The sequence below is a fragment of the Ostrinia nubilalis genome, chromosome 21, assembly GCF_963855985.1.
Source record: "Ostrinia nubilalis chromosome 21, ilOstNubi1.1, whole genome shotgun sequence".
Lineage (NCBI taxonomy): Eukaryota > Metazoa > Arthropoda > Insecta > Lepidoptera > Crambidae > Ostrinia > Ostrinia nubilalis.
This window is the reverse complement of record NC_087108.1, coordinates 3,146,876-3,160,186: the sequence shown is the minus strand read 5'-3', so window position 1 is coordinate 3,160,186 and position 13,311 is coordinate 3,146,876. Positions and strand designations below refer to the sequence as shown.

General features: G+C 39.2%; 1 protein-coding gene across 2 annotated transcripts in view; it reads right to left on the bottom strand.

The window, feature by feature from the left end:
* The window catches only part of LOC135082118 (fatty acid synthase-like), an 85,754-nt gene that overhangs the window by 22,687 nt on the left and 49,756 nt on the right, over positions 1–13,311 (bottom strand). For both annotated transcript variants that reach the window (XM_063976867.1, XM_063976868.1), the window contains 8 exons: positions 12,955–13,124; positions 12,425–12,576; positions 11,513–11,696; positions 10,316–10,464; positions 9,498–9,682; positions 8,841–8,960; positions 984–1,093; positions 391–581 (listed from right to left, as the gene is read on the bottom strand). In XM_063976867.1, the coding sequence (XP_063832937.1) occupies positions 391–581; positions 984–1,093; positions 8,841–8,960; positions 9,498–9,682; positions 10,316–10,464; positions 11,513–11,696; positions 12,425–12,576; positions 12,955–13,124 (1,261 nt within the window). The remainder of the gene's footprint in view (positions 1–390; positions 582–983; positions 1,094–8,840; positions 8,961–9,497; positions 9,683–10,315; positions 10,465–11,512; positions 11,697–12,424; positions 12,577–12,954; positions 13,125–13,311) is intronic.

Below are 13,311 nucleotides of genomic sequence, written 5' to 3'. Positions count from 1 at the left end.
GTTCGTGTGTCACCCTGTGCGTCCACGAGACCTCATAGTAATGTTTGTGAATACCACCCACCATACACCATAACAACAATGTTGTGTTCCAACAGTTGGTGGTAAGATAGTCAATCCTATTGTGGTTAAGGATTATGGGGTGAAGCTCCCTTCCAGCTTCGGCCTGATCACCACTTTCCATTAGGTGAGATGTAGGTTATGATTCCTTGTTCTTCTTTGCCCTAGATCTTTCCCATATTGTTATTTGTGGTCGGCTCTCCTCTCTTACTCAAAATTAAAATCAAAATCAGAAATATTTTATTCAGTTTAGACCACAAGTGGCACTTATGAAGACAAGTCAACTCAAGACAAGATCTTACTCGTTGTGGATTAAAAAATCTCCATACAAACCTCGAAGTTCCCGCTGCCCTTCTGAATCATGATGATGAACTCCAGGTTGCCGTCTTTAGGGATGTTGGTGGCTCTCTGGAAGCGGACGTTCTCGAAGACGACCGACACCTCGGTGTAGAGTTCTCCCATCATCATGCCGAGGGTTTCCCAAACCAGGACTAGGTAGCCGGTAGCTGGGTACAGGTTGCGGCCTGAGGAGTTGAATGATAATTTAAGTCCAGGTATTTGGGTGATGCTTTGGCCTGATTATTACTCTGATTCGTTTGAGATGCAGACAAGAGCTCATCCGTTGGTGTTATAAAGAAATTATGCATGTCATGGTGTTTTCATTGATTTGGTTCACTGATTTCTATTGTGGATTGTAGGTTCTAAAAATGTCATTATTTTCTGTAAATAGGCTTTCAAAGAGCACTCGTCTCTCCTACTAGGTACCGCTTTCGTTTGTATGGTTCTGGGTGTTTTCTATTTATCTATGTAAGTATTTATGTATACCTTTGTCTGGTACAAACTTGGTTTCATTAGGAATTAGATAGTGTCGTGTCCAAGGAATTTGTTTATTTACCTATAGATATTTAAAACATAATATAACTTACCATCAACCACGTGACCGGCCATATATTCGCTGTCTTCGTCCACTATGGACATCCTCACCGTTCGCTCACCAGACTTCATCTTCTCCTGGGCTCTGTATGACGTCACATACCTGAAGAAAAAGAAGATACGTAGAACTTATTGAGTTGACAAGTGTGGTTTCGTGCTGGTTAAATGCTGTTTTTTTTTTCTGAAAAGGAGCATTTTCTGTCTTGGAACCTTTCTTTAAATTTTCATGTGTATAACAGTCCCATTCAAAACGAAATCTTAGACGCTAAGAGTAAACCAATGAATTGTGAATAACATAGACACCCAACTGTCTGTGAACACGATAATGAGGTAGTTAGTTAAATCTGTAAATTGCCAAATTATTAACTATGATACCGAGGCAGTTAACTTAATACTTTATTAAGAAATTATCGGCGCGGAGCATAATTGCTTATGATGCAATGGTTTGCATCCTAAGCAATTATAGCATGTGCGATTTTGTATCGAGAATAGTCTAATGTTGTCGTCTCTACAAATGCCTTGCCTTAACATGCATTTCCATCGGCAATCAGGCCGATATTTGCCTAACGAACCCGCCCTAACGAAATTGAGAATCGCCAATAGATTTCCTTACTTTATACAACATGGGAATTAATTTGCGGACAAAAATAGTTCATAGAGACTGAGGTCCGTAACAGAACGAAGCTGAAAACTAAATTCAATTTAAAGCTTAAATTGAAGCTTTGATTGATTGTATTTCATTAAAAAACCAATTACAGGGTGGAATCTGTTTTCTTTATAGGTTTTCTGGAAGAGATATCTTCATACCTACTGATAAAATCGCCTAAATTGTGTCGTCTCTTTTTTGTACTATAGTTATTTATTTTTGTGTGGTGAGCAAACTATCTGAGAACTCGTATTAATGAAATCGATAAAACGTTATTTTGTTTATGTATTTATTATAGGTTTTAATATACTCGTACCTAAAAAGACAGGTGGATACCTGAATAAATGTATACCTACATTTGTATTCAGGTAAGGTTCAAATTTAGATTCCTGTAATCCTGAAACTTAACCTAATGAGTTAAGTTAGATGATAAAAAGAGCTTTATAAAAGCTAACTTACTGAGAATAACATTAAAAATCGCTTAAAACATTCAACTGTATGCTATTATAAAAGCAATATATTTTTAATACTTTTCCTCAGAATGAGAAAAACGCATTACTTATGCCTACTTAATAATTTCCAATGACAGGAAAATTTAAGAGGGGAGAAAATTTTCTTCGTCCAATATTTATTCTGAATAACGATTTCAAATTGTTACATATTGGAAGGAAAAATGGCTGCATATTGAATTATTAAATTATATTACTGGCTTTCATTTATTGATAGAAGATAAAAAGAAACAAGTCATTTACAAAGAGCTAGCCATTAATTTTAGCTTGCTGCCATTTTTTTACTTCATTTGAAATTCTCCAACTTTCTGTCTGTTACCGTTTGTATAAATTTTGGTATTAGAGATGATTAGAATTTAAGAAATTACTTAATAAAACACTAATTTACAACAGGCTACTTTTAAAACTCTGCTAGTAAAATATACCTAATTATTGAATTTCGCCTTAATTTTATTTTCGTTTTGTAGATGTTAGGTACAAATATTGAAATCAAAACCAACGTTTGGCGATTCTATTTGTATTATTTTATCCATACAAATATAAAATTTTTACTAAAACAGTTACAAATACAAATAAACTCAGCAAAGAAGGCATATAAAATGAATGAAACGTTACAAATTGTTCAGATTGTTCTGTGAAATTCAACAAAATCAAGATTTCAGTTGACAAAAGAATTTGTTCGCTTGTGTAAAGTCTAAGAAATAATACTAGAATGAAAGTTAAGCGAATTGAATAATTTTGAAAGTTAAAAAGTTCACAGAGAGGTTGATTTCGGAGTAGCGTTGTCGTTTTTTTAATTTCATGTTTTAACGTTGCAGTCTAGAAGCGGTCTAAGTGTACGTGTCTTCCGAAGCTAATCTAAATAACAACTCAAAGGTGATTGACTGACTGACATAGTGATCTATCAACGCACAGCCCAAATCACTGGACGGATCGGGCTGAAAGGCATGCAGGTAGATGTTATGACGTAGGCATCCGCTAAGAAAGGAATTTACGAAACTCCACCCCTAAGGGGGTAAAACGGGATCCACTCGTACAAAGTCGCGGGCGGCAGCTAGTTATACAAATGTAATACCTACGAGTAAAGTCGCTTTTATCTTGATAATTGATTCATAACTGCACCTAGTGTTATTATCATGTCATCAATATAGATTATTATTTTGACATGGTGTGCCACTAAATTTACTATAAAGGCCTATTTTAATTAAATGTCCTATCCCGTAACCACAATTTGGCTAGGCATTGTTTATCATAAACAATGAACTTCAAAATAATCTATGCTATACATTTTAGAGTGCGGCCGGTTTGTAATTATATTGGACAGGATGCAGTAATTGAGTCATTGTTTTGTAAAATTATTGCAGGAAATGCAGCGGGCTATTTAGTATGTGCATATACTTTATTTTATAACATGTCGTCAGTGGAAAGGAAAAAATGCTAAAGCGCCATTTTGGCGAAAATGAGTTATATACATTGTTGGATAGGATTTTTTTTTTCTGCGTCGATCTATCTAGGTTTCAACTCAATCCGATGACTTTTTTGGCGCTTTAGCACTTTGAAAATTTTAAGTATTTCTAAAATTACCGCTCTCGTCGCTGCTAAAACGACGTGTTTTCAGTGTTTTTGCAACAAGTGTCGCGTAAGGGTTTTTTTGCTGACAAAATATTTTTGCTTTCACAACATTAAGTATTTTTTTGTTATTTAAGAACTCGAATGACTTGTTACTTTAGCAATTCGAGCTTTTTGAGTTTTATAGTTCATTGGTATATTAGTAGTTATTCATGGTTGTAGTTCAAAATGATTTGGCGTGTAAGCAAAAGTAAGTGAACAAGATTCGATTAATTTTGGCGCTTTAGCAAAAAGTAGCCTTTTTTTAATAAGCTTTAAAGTATTTTAGCGAAAATGAGAGCATTAATCAAAGCAAAAACAATAGTAGTTAAGTATTATTAACAAAGACATCTCAAACACACTTGTGACTATAAGCACACACTACGCACTCGGGTCACTCACAAGTGGCTGCAAAGATGCAAGAATGTTGCAACTATCCAAATAAATAATTTGCTCCCTGGGCACACATTTATGCCGGTGGATTCAATGCACTCAGTCATTGAAAAAAAGTGTTCGTTCGTTTCAGCCCGAACGATATCCACTGCTGGATCCCCCAAGGCCAGGCTTCCCCCAAGGATTTTCACAAAGACCGGGCCCGCGCCGCTCGCATCCAGGCACCTCCTGCAACCACCACCTCCAGATCGTCGGTCCACCTAGTGGGAGGCCTGCCCACACCACGTCTTCCGGCTCGTGGTTGCTACTCTTTTTCCAGAAATTTTCTACCCCTGCAGCCATCAGCTCTGCAAGCTACCTATGTGCCCCGCCCACTGCCACTAGATTTTAGCGATTCTTCGGGCTATGTCAGTCACTTTAGTTCCCCTGCGGATCTCCTCATTTCTGATTCGATCACGCAGGGAAACTCCGAGCATAGCACGCTCCATCGCTCTTTGGGCGACCTTGAGCCTTCTTATGAGGCCTATATAAGCGACCACGTCTCAGATCCACAAGCCAAGAAAAAAGGGTAACAAACACTATTGTATGGGCGCCGCGCCGTCTAATTGGCCTGCCTGCAGTATATGCTGCTCTATCAAGAAAAGTTCCCAAACTAATGGCAAGATAAGTCTTTCCCTGGTTTCTTGAGGATGAAGTGAGCCGTCTTCCATTGTTTGGGGAAATACGCTATAGATAGGCATTTGTTTGCAATTTCCATGAATATCTCCCTTTCGCTACGAATAGCTCTGGTACATAAATATCGGCGGGAAACCATCCGGTCCCGGGGCTTTCTTTGGATTTTGCACGTTAAGCACGGCCTCCACTCCTGCCTCGGTAAAAGGGGGATCGTTTGCTGTTTGCTCTTCTAAAGTTTCGCTCTCTATCAGTTGTCGGAGACGCGTGTGGTGTGGATTATCTATTGTCACGGAATCATCTGGATCAGCCGATTGTTCTGGGCACTCTGCCCAGTCTTGCCGTTAAAACCATTCAGGAGCATGTCCTCTTGTCTCTGGAGCTTTCCCGATGACTCCATAGATTCCATCAGACATGTTTTCTCTCTCGTGTGTCGAGCAGAACTCATTCCAACTCTTTGTTTGCGCCTCGCTGGTCTTCTGTGCGTATTTTTGTTGCCGCACTTTCACCCAGACAGAGAGAATAGGTTATGGCGTTGTGGTCTGAAGTGACTAGCGTTCTGTCCACTTTCTCTTTAATCCTACCCAGTAGTGGCTTACTGCACGCTGACACATCCACTTTGCTTGTGCGCAATCTGCCCTGTCGATATTTTTTGAAAGAAGAAACTGTAAGCTTCACCTAAGCTTTCGGAAACGCTGCCCCACCATTGGTTCTAGGCGTTCACGTCTCCCCCTATAATGATGTTTTAGGTGTTTAACTTTTTCATACCGCTTTGTGCGTTATATCTAATGCTCAATTGGATTGTCTCCCTCATAATACACGGACACAATTCCTAGTTTTAGCCTGCCTGCCTCCAGTGTTACCGCGGCCTCCGTCTCCGTGACCAGTTAGGGGTCGTGAATGACTCAATCGGTCACCGAAGACTGAGTGACTGGTTTCTGCCGATTGAGGGTGCACTGAATGACTTGAACCAGGAAATTGCTTAACCCTTCCACTGTATCCTATGTAGGGTTCTTGAACGAGTGCTAAGGTTATGTCCTTGTCCTCGGCTGCTTGCAGCAGTTCGGCAGTGGCTTGCTTGGAGCGTCTCAGGTTAGCTCAGATGATGTTCAGCTTTCACAAATCAAATCTCCCAAAAGACCACGGACACGGTCTTTTAGGAGATTTGAACTCTGCATGTTTAGGGTGTTCTTAGCAGTATGCTGTTCTGGAAAGCGCTAAGTAAGTAGTCCTACTTTTGTTTTTCTGGGCATTCATCACTTTATCACTGAATGCCATGTAGTGGTGGATGTTGGATGTGTCAGTTCTCGCCCTTGCATTTTTTCCGCGATAGTGGTGTGCCTTATTTTCAGGCTGGACAGTTTAGCCATGAGTAAGTTCCTCTGCAGTTCCTCTTCCTCTTTGCATAGGGCTTTTGTATGTCCAAAACAGAGGCATTTGGCGCATTTCACTAGTGGGGTCTTCTACCGGTCTTATCTTCAGACCTATGTGGACTGCCCCCGCCTCGAACAAGCGTTTGTAGAGAATGGGCGACACTTCCATCCATAGCATTGTAGAGTTTCTTATTTTGGGCCTTTAGATTGTCATCCTTTTCCACCTTTAGACCTTTGATTTTGAAGTCAAAAGTGGTTCTGACGGTCTTATGACATTGTCGCCGGTTATGCTCGAGCCCGTCGATGAGACTATCAGTGTGTGGTTTGGCTTTTTTGGTGGGATGGACATGGTGGTGGCCGCGTAAGTCACCATCCACCATGTCCATCCCACCAAAGATTCCCACCAGTGGTTAGTGGTGGTCATTAAAATTGTTAAGTGTCCCTACGTTTGTTCACTATAGTAATTACCTACCACTCCCGTACCCGGTTAGAAGTAATGACAATCAATTACGCATGATGTTAGGATAAATTAAGCATTTTTTGTCATAAAACATAACACCTATTCAATCTTTTAGCATTACTTTTGCTTAAAACGTTTAATGTAGTAAGAGTTTAGTAACATTTGCTTATATTCGTTCTATAGGGTCTGCGTAAGTAAGCAAATATTCATGTAAGCTCCATGGATAATATCGCTTTTACGCATTTTTTCGCTGGCGCATGCGACTATCTTATTTTGTAGTTTAGTAATTTATCTTCGACTTAGGTACTTATTAAGCTGTATCTCACTAAGTATTTTTTCTCTTTTATCAAAAAGGTTGTTCAAGCTATTTAGCACTTATTGGTTGCTGGATATTTGATTATAAATGGAGGTTAGCAGTTTTACCCTGACTAACATTTAATGAATTTTCATAACTCTTTTTCTAAAGCGACACCTATTTTACGATCTAAAAGAGCTACAAACCTGGTGTTTTCATTAAAATATAGGCAAAAAATCAAGAACACGATTGCATTTTAAAAGAACTGTTTAACATTAATATCAAAAGAGATACGAATTTTTTTCGTAAAAAAAAAACTTTGATCCTCATTTCCCACAAGTACGGTTTTGGCGCTTTAGTCTTTTTTCCTTTCCACTGACGATGTAATAAGGTACTTGTTTGCCAAATTATGGTATTTAAAACATATTTTACGAAAATAAACAGGCTAATGTCAGAGTATTTTTATGATCTTTTCTTTTATATCCTAGGCATTTTAGGCGACATCAGTGTAAAAAATCAATTCCCAAATTGTAAAATCAGCGGCGAGAGACATAGTACTACAGATTATCGGGCTATTTGACTAGGTACATGCATGGAATGTTGGGAAAACAAACAAAATTTCGAAACTTCCCTAGTTGCGTTTGGAAGAAAGTAAACAAACCAAAGCCAGAGTATTTCTGAACTAACAAGTACCAAATTGTAATTCAGCGGCAGCAGGGGTGTTAAGGATATGAAGTTTCGGTTATGGATACGGTTACGAATATTAGAATAATACTATACCGGTTTAGGTTACGGTTACGGATATGAAATCATTTCGGATTATCCGAATGTTTCGGATAATTTCGGTTACGAATAAGTATTAAAATTTGAAAAATGTAAAATTCAAATAGCAAGTTGCTGCGCGAGCCATCATATAGCCACTTTATGTACTATGAAGACACCTATGATAAAAATAAAACAGGCGGGGATATTAGATGGTGCAAGGTAACGCCAGACAAATAACAAGTATTTAAAAAATATTAAGATTTAAACCCCGCCTTTATCCGAAACTTTTGAATCGGTTACGGTTACGGATATCCATAACATCCCTAGCAGAGACATTTCGCTGCAGATCAGCAGCTATTTGTCTGTGGCCGCTGACGGATGCCCGTGATTAGTACACGACGCTGGTATTGCCAGTATTGCGTTCGCTGCGTGCGAACTGCGGAATGTTGGCAACTTTGTTGGCCCAAACTTGGGCCAAGATCTTTAATCAAGCGTTTGGAGAATGGGTCTAAACGGGTGTTAATTTAAAACGGTTTGTTGTACAAGTAAAATGATTAGCGGTGAAGCTAATTACGGCATGCCAAGAACATAAAGTACATTAGAAGAATTGACTATGATTTCGTTGAAAAACGTGAACGTGTACTTGACAACACATCATGACGTGTTACAGTTGCCCTGTATTTCGCCTCACATATATTTTTTAAACAAAAGAGCAATGCCACTATATTATATCTATTACCACAGTATTTTGCTGATGTCTAAGAGCAATGGCACCAATTGCAGACTACACATTTTTGCTGTCACAAAATAGTAACTATCTATTTCTACTAAAATAAGATGACACAGTATTTTGCTGATGTTTGCCTATGTATTCAACGATTTTTCTTGAAATTAAAAGAGTAAATGAGGTTTTAGTAATCAAAATCTTAAAAAAAAAAATACGCTGATATCCCTAAGGTAATTTTTTGTATATATTTTAATATAACCCAACTCAACATTATGAAACAGCTTACATTAATGATGCCCCAAACCTTATTAAAGTCCAAAATTCCAGGACAGCATATTAATTTTTTCTTTGTAAAATCGCTCCTATTGCATCTATATTAGATGTCACAATGAATATACTTACCAATCCTCGCTGTGTTCCCATTCCACCAGGTGAGCGATCATCGGAGTCCCCTGGGACACAGGGTAGGGGACGTGTGGGTAGATATTCGCGAGGTGCGGGTTCAATCCAGCCTCGTACAATCTGAGGACAAAGATTTGAATAATATTCTTGATGATGAGGAATTTTGCTTGATAATCGTGTGACTTGTATGTGGTGTTAAAGCCTTTATTTTAATAAGACTTGATTTTTTTTGAGTAACAATAAAGGCTCTACTCAGTGCGTTTTAAAACGCCCTAAACAAAGTTTTCCCCACTTCTATTTCTAAGAAACTGTTGAGGCTGTTGCTAAGAAAGTAGAATAGATATTTGTAATTTTAGTAACATCAATTAACAATTTACAGCAATAATGCAGCGTATAATTAGTTAGATTAGGCGCGTCATGTGACGTCACACTTAGCTAACTACCCGCAATATTTTGACACATTTTATTTTTGAATTTGCCGGGTAAGAAGTGTGACATACAAGGTCATTTTCTTTATTCCTTTATGCGACAAAACATCGTTGATGAACTTAATAACTATGCTTTTGTCACATAAAGAAAAATAAACTTCACCGCGATGTAGAGTAAATGCAGCGCCATCTCTTGATATATCAAAGAACTTCGTGGTTGAATACTTACTTGCCCAAAGCGTTGAGCAGCACTTGTACGTTGTCTTTGTTGTTCTTCTGGGTTAGAGGGATGTTGATGACGTCCTTCTTGAGGGAACGCCTGAGGATCGCTTGGAGGAGGCCGTGGGGAGCGATCTCGATTGTGATCGCGTTGTGGTGGATTAGTCTGGAGGTCTCTTCGAAGAGGACTGGGCTCTGTTTTGATGAAATAGTGTTGAATTTTCATTGTTATGTTAGTACTTTTTGCTATTCAATACTGAAATGTGAATTTATTTGAAAATAATGTAGTAAAATGGAAACATTTTTTTTGTATTGTTACTAGCCTGTGACGTCATCGTAGGTTCTTGGAATCTGAACCATTCTGACTCCGAATTTGTTCGTGTTTTTCTGGTTTTGTAAAAACATCGAAATATTTTTTTGTGTTCAATGAGGGTTTTCGCGAATGAAAGATCCGCTAGATGGTGGGACGTGGATGTGGGGTTAGACTGCTGCGTGATTGGTGGAGTTTGACATATCTGTCAATGTCATGTCAAAAATAACCAATCATGCAGCATTTGGACCTCGCGTCTACGTATTGCCATCTGTCGGATTTTTCATTCACGATAACCCTCAATGCATAAATTTAAATGGATTTTCAAGGCTGAAAAGTGCGTTATAAACAACCGCTAAGTATTAGGTATACCGAGTAAAAGTACAAAAATATTTGTGAAATAGTTCAGTCAATTAAGATTAGCCATAATAATGTCAGTAACAGACTGAACAAAAATAAAAACACTATCAAACAAAAACCATAACCCTCTTCTCCACAGTCTGCTAAAAAACACTCACCAAAAGGTTGTTGGTGTGGTACTCAGCCGAGGACATCTCGGCCTTTGGGTCCTTCCACTGTGCTTGGGGCAGGGACGTGCACATCCACTTCTCTGAACGCCTCTTCGGAGTTGGGATGACTTCAGTGAGGTATTTGAGTAGCCTGGGACCTGTGGTGAAAGAATCGTCTTGAATAGGGATGTTTCCTGAGTCAAAAAGCAAGAGTTTTAATTAGTCCGTCAGTTAACTTATCAAAAAATACTCTACACGTATTTTTCACTTTTTCAAAGTAATGAAAATTTAAAGAGATAAAGCGCGCCAAAGTTCATAAGAAGAGGCCCGTGACGTCAATGCTTGCATAAAAGTGCCGCACGTTGTGACGTCGTGCGGAACTTCAACGCACCATAACTATGTAATTATTTGTTAGATTGACAAATAAAAATATATGTGTCCAATATTTTTTGATATTAAACATGACGGACTAAAAAATTTTTTTTTAGGAAACTAGCCTATTCATTTGATACGAGGCGATCAGCTTCTATTTCATGTGAGCTGTTGTAAAATGGAAAATATCTCTCCCATAGTAAATGGCCATTACAGCAGATGATTGATTACGACTTTCCAGGAGGTCGTTCGATGCTGTTTTGGTACCACTGGTTGTATTGAAAATGGCGGAAAAAATTGCTCAGAGATTTTTCCATCTCTAGTTATAGTTCTTTCAACTCACGAAGGCGAGTGAGCTTTACTTGTGTCTGTACATGTAGTACATGCACATAATGATAGTGTAATGTCTATCAACACTTTTGAAAAACGAAAATTAGCGAGCCATCACACAACACACATGTAAAGCTCACTCGCCTTCGTGAATTGCAACAACTATACCACCGCTGCTCTAATGTATAGCCAGGTGTAAGTAGACCGCCAATAAAAAAAACAATCAGTGAGGGCCAAGCTATGTCCCAAACGAAAGCTCAACTGTTGTTGATCCCGTAACGATTATAAAATTGCGCGAGCTTTTACCTTTTCAGTCATATTTCTATGCTAGAACCGCCCAGAACCATGGTCGTGGTACATTTTTGAATGAATTTGTGGTAAATTTCCTACTACCGCTCAAACAGAGTACGGGACATTTACTACCACCCCTGCAACTTCTATATTGTCAAGATCTACAGTTTGTTCAGCAGTATATCAAAGAGTCTTATCGTCTACCATATTCACCTGCTTCTGCGATGTATCTGGAGTGGTACGCAATGTTGGAGCAAGGCACTTCTTTGGCGAAGATGCCCTGAGCAGTCAGTTTCGCCACGAAGCTCTTCATGATGTCAGCTGGTCCTGAGATGGTGCTGGAGTCAGGCCCGTTGTGACAGGCCACCTCGATTTCAGGCGGGCACATGGTCTTCATCTAAATTGAGAAGATTATGGTCAACTGTGATGTATATACTCCCAAGCCGCTTTCGGCTACGGTAACTGCGACAAAATTCCTTTAGTCCGCAATAAGAGGGCCACGCTGGGCTGCCCTATCATGTGCCCTCACATGGCTACAGTAGCCAATCTTGTTGGTAAACGTGCGCGAACAATGTCGACACGTTAGGACACCGCTGATGTAGTTGATGATGTAGATGTAGACAACTGTGATGTACAGTGTAAGTGAATGTGACCTAAATTTTATACTAATTTGTAGGTGACATTTATTTTGTAATACTTAAACGGGACCAATTTCACCTTTAGTTTCCACAACTATCAACTCCTGTGTAGGCAGTGTCTACAGTTTGAGGGTCATGAAATACATTTTGGGACGAAGGCCCTGAATAAAGGGCATGCATACTAATAAAGAATCGAAATTTAATCAGTGTCAGTGAAGTAAATGGGACTATGTGCACTTGTTCCAAATACTGGAACTACTGTATAGCAAGGGTCTATAGCTTGTCACTAAACTAATACAAGCTGAGCTGTTAGTTCTGGGAAAAAGTTTTATTGTGATTGTTGGACCCATAAAAAAATTAACAGGCAACAAAGATTCTTAAGTAACTATCTGAAATCAAGGCAAACGTAAAGAAGAGGGCGAAGAAAGTGATGCTATGTTAATATCTCAAACATCAGAGCAGTTAGTGCTAACTCTAAAAAACCTACCTGGCTGTAACCCAGTCCAACAGCAGCCATGGATCCCTTGATGAACGGCGTCTCAATAGACGCCAGTCCACGGCTGTACGCTGAGAGGATCATTTGCTCAGCGGTGAAGCAACCGTCGGCGTACGCGCAACCCAACTCGCCTACGCTGTGACCTGGTGGAAGTTTTGGAATTGAAATGGGCTGTTTTATTTCGTCTATGGTATAAGATTCTGCTAAGGTCGACAGCACATCAGATTAGGTACATTATTTTGTTGAAAAATCACAAGATTACGGACATAAGAAGCCGTCACCGTATTTAGCTTGACGTCTTTAGGCATGCCACCCCGGCCCCCCACTATTCGCAAAATATACAGATAGATTTATTTATTTAATTAACATGCAAGTGAGCTTACAGATTTATATCCAAAGCGCTCACATTGCCAATTTGAAATTACTTAAATTGTTAGTAAGTACTTATATCTATTTATGGCTAGTAGACAAAAAGATAGCAACTACTCTTTAAAATGAAGTAAAGTGTTTTATGATCTTACCAATAATGTAGTCAGGCTCAATCCCAATAGCCTTCAGGATGTCAGTCAGACCGATCTGGACAGCGGCGATCCCGATGAAGGAGTTGAGGATGTTGTCGTAGATCTTTGGGTCGGGCTCCGTGATGATCCTCGTCAGGTTGATGCCTTTGGGCTCGAGGGCCTTGTGGCATCTATAGAGGAAGATATAGTTTTTGAACATCATCAGGTGCAGGGTATTTAGTTTTTACTGCAGGAACTTGACCTTCCAATTTGGCAGAGAGAATTTTATCATTATCATCAGGTCATTCAGACTCTACTGCGGGAATATGACCTTCCAATTTGGCAGAGGGAAATGGGGGTTTTGGTCTACATTTCCTG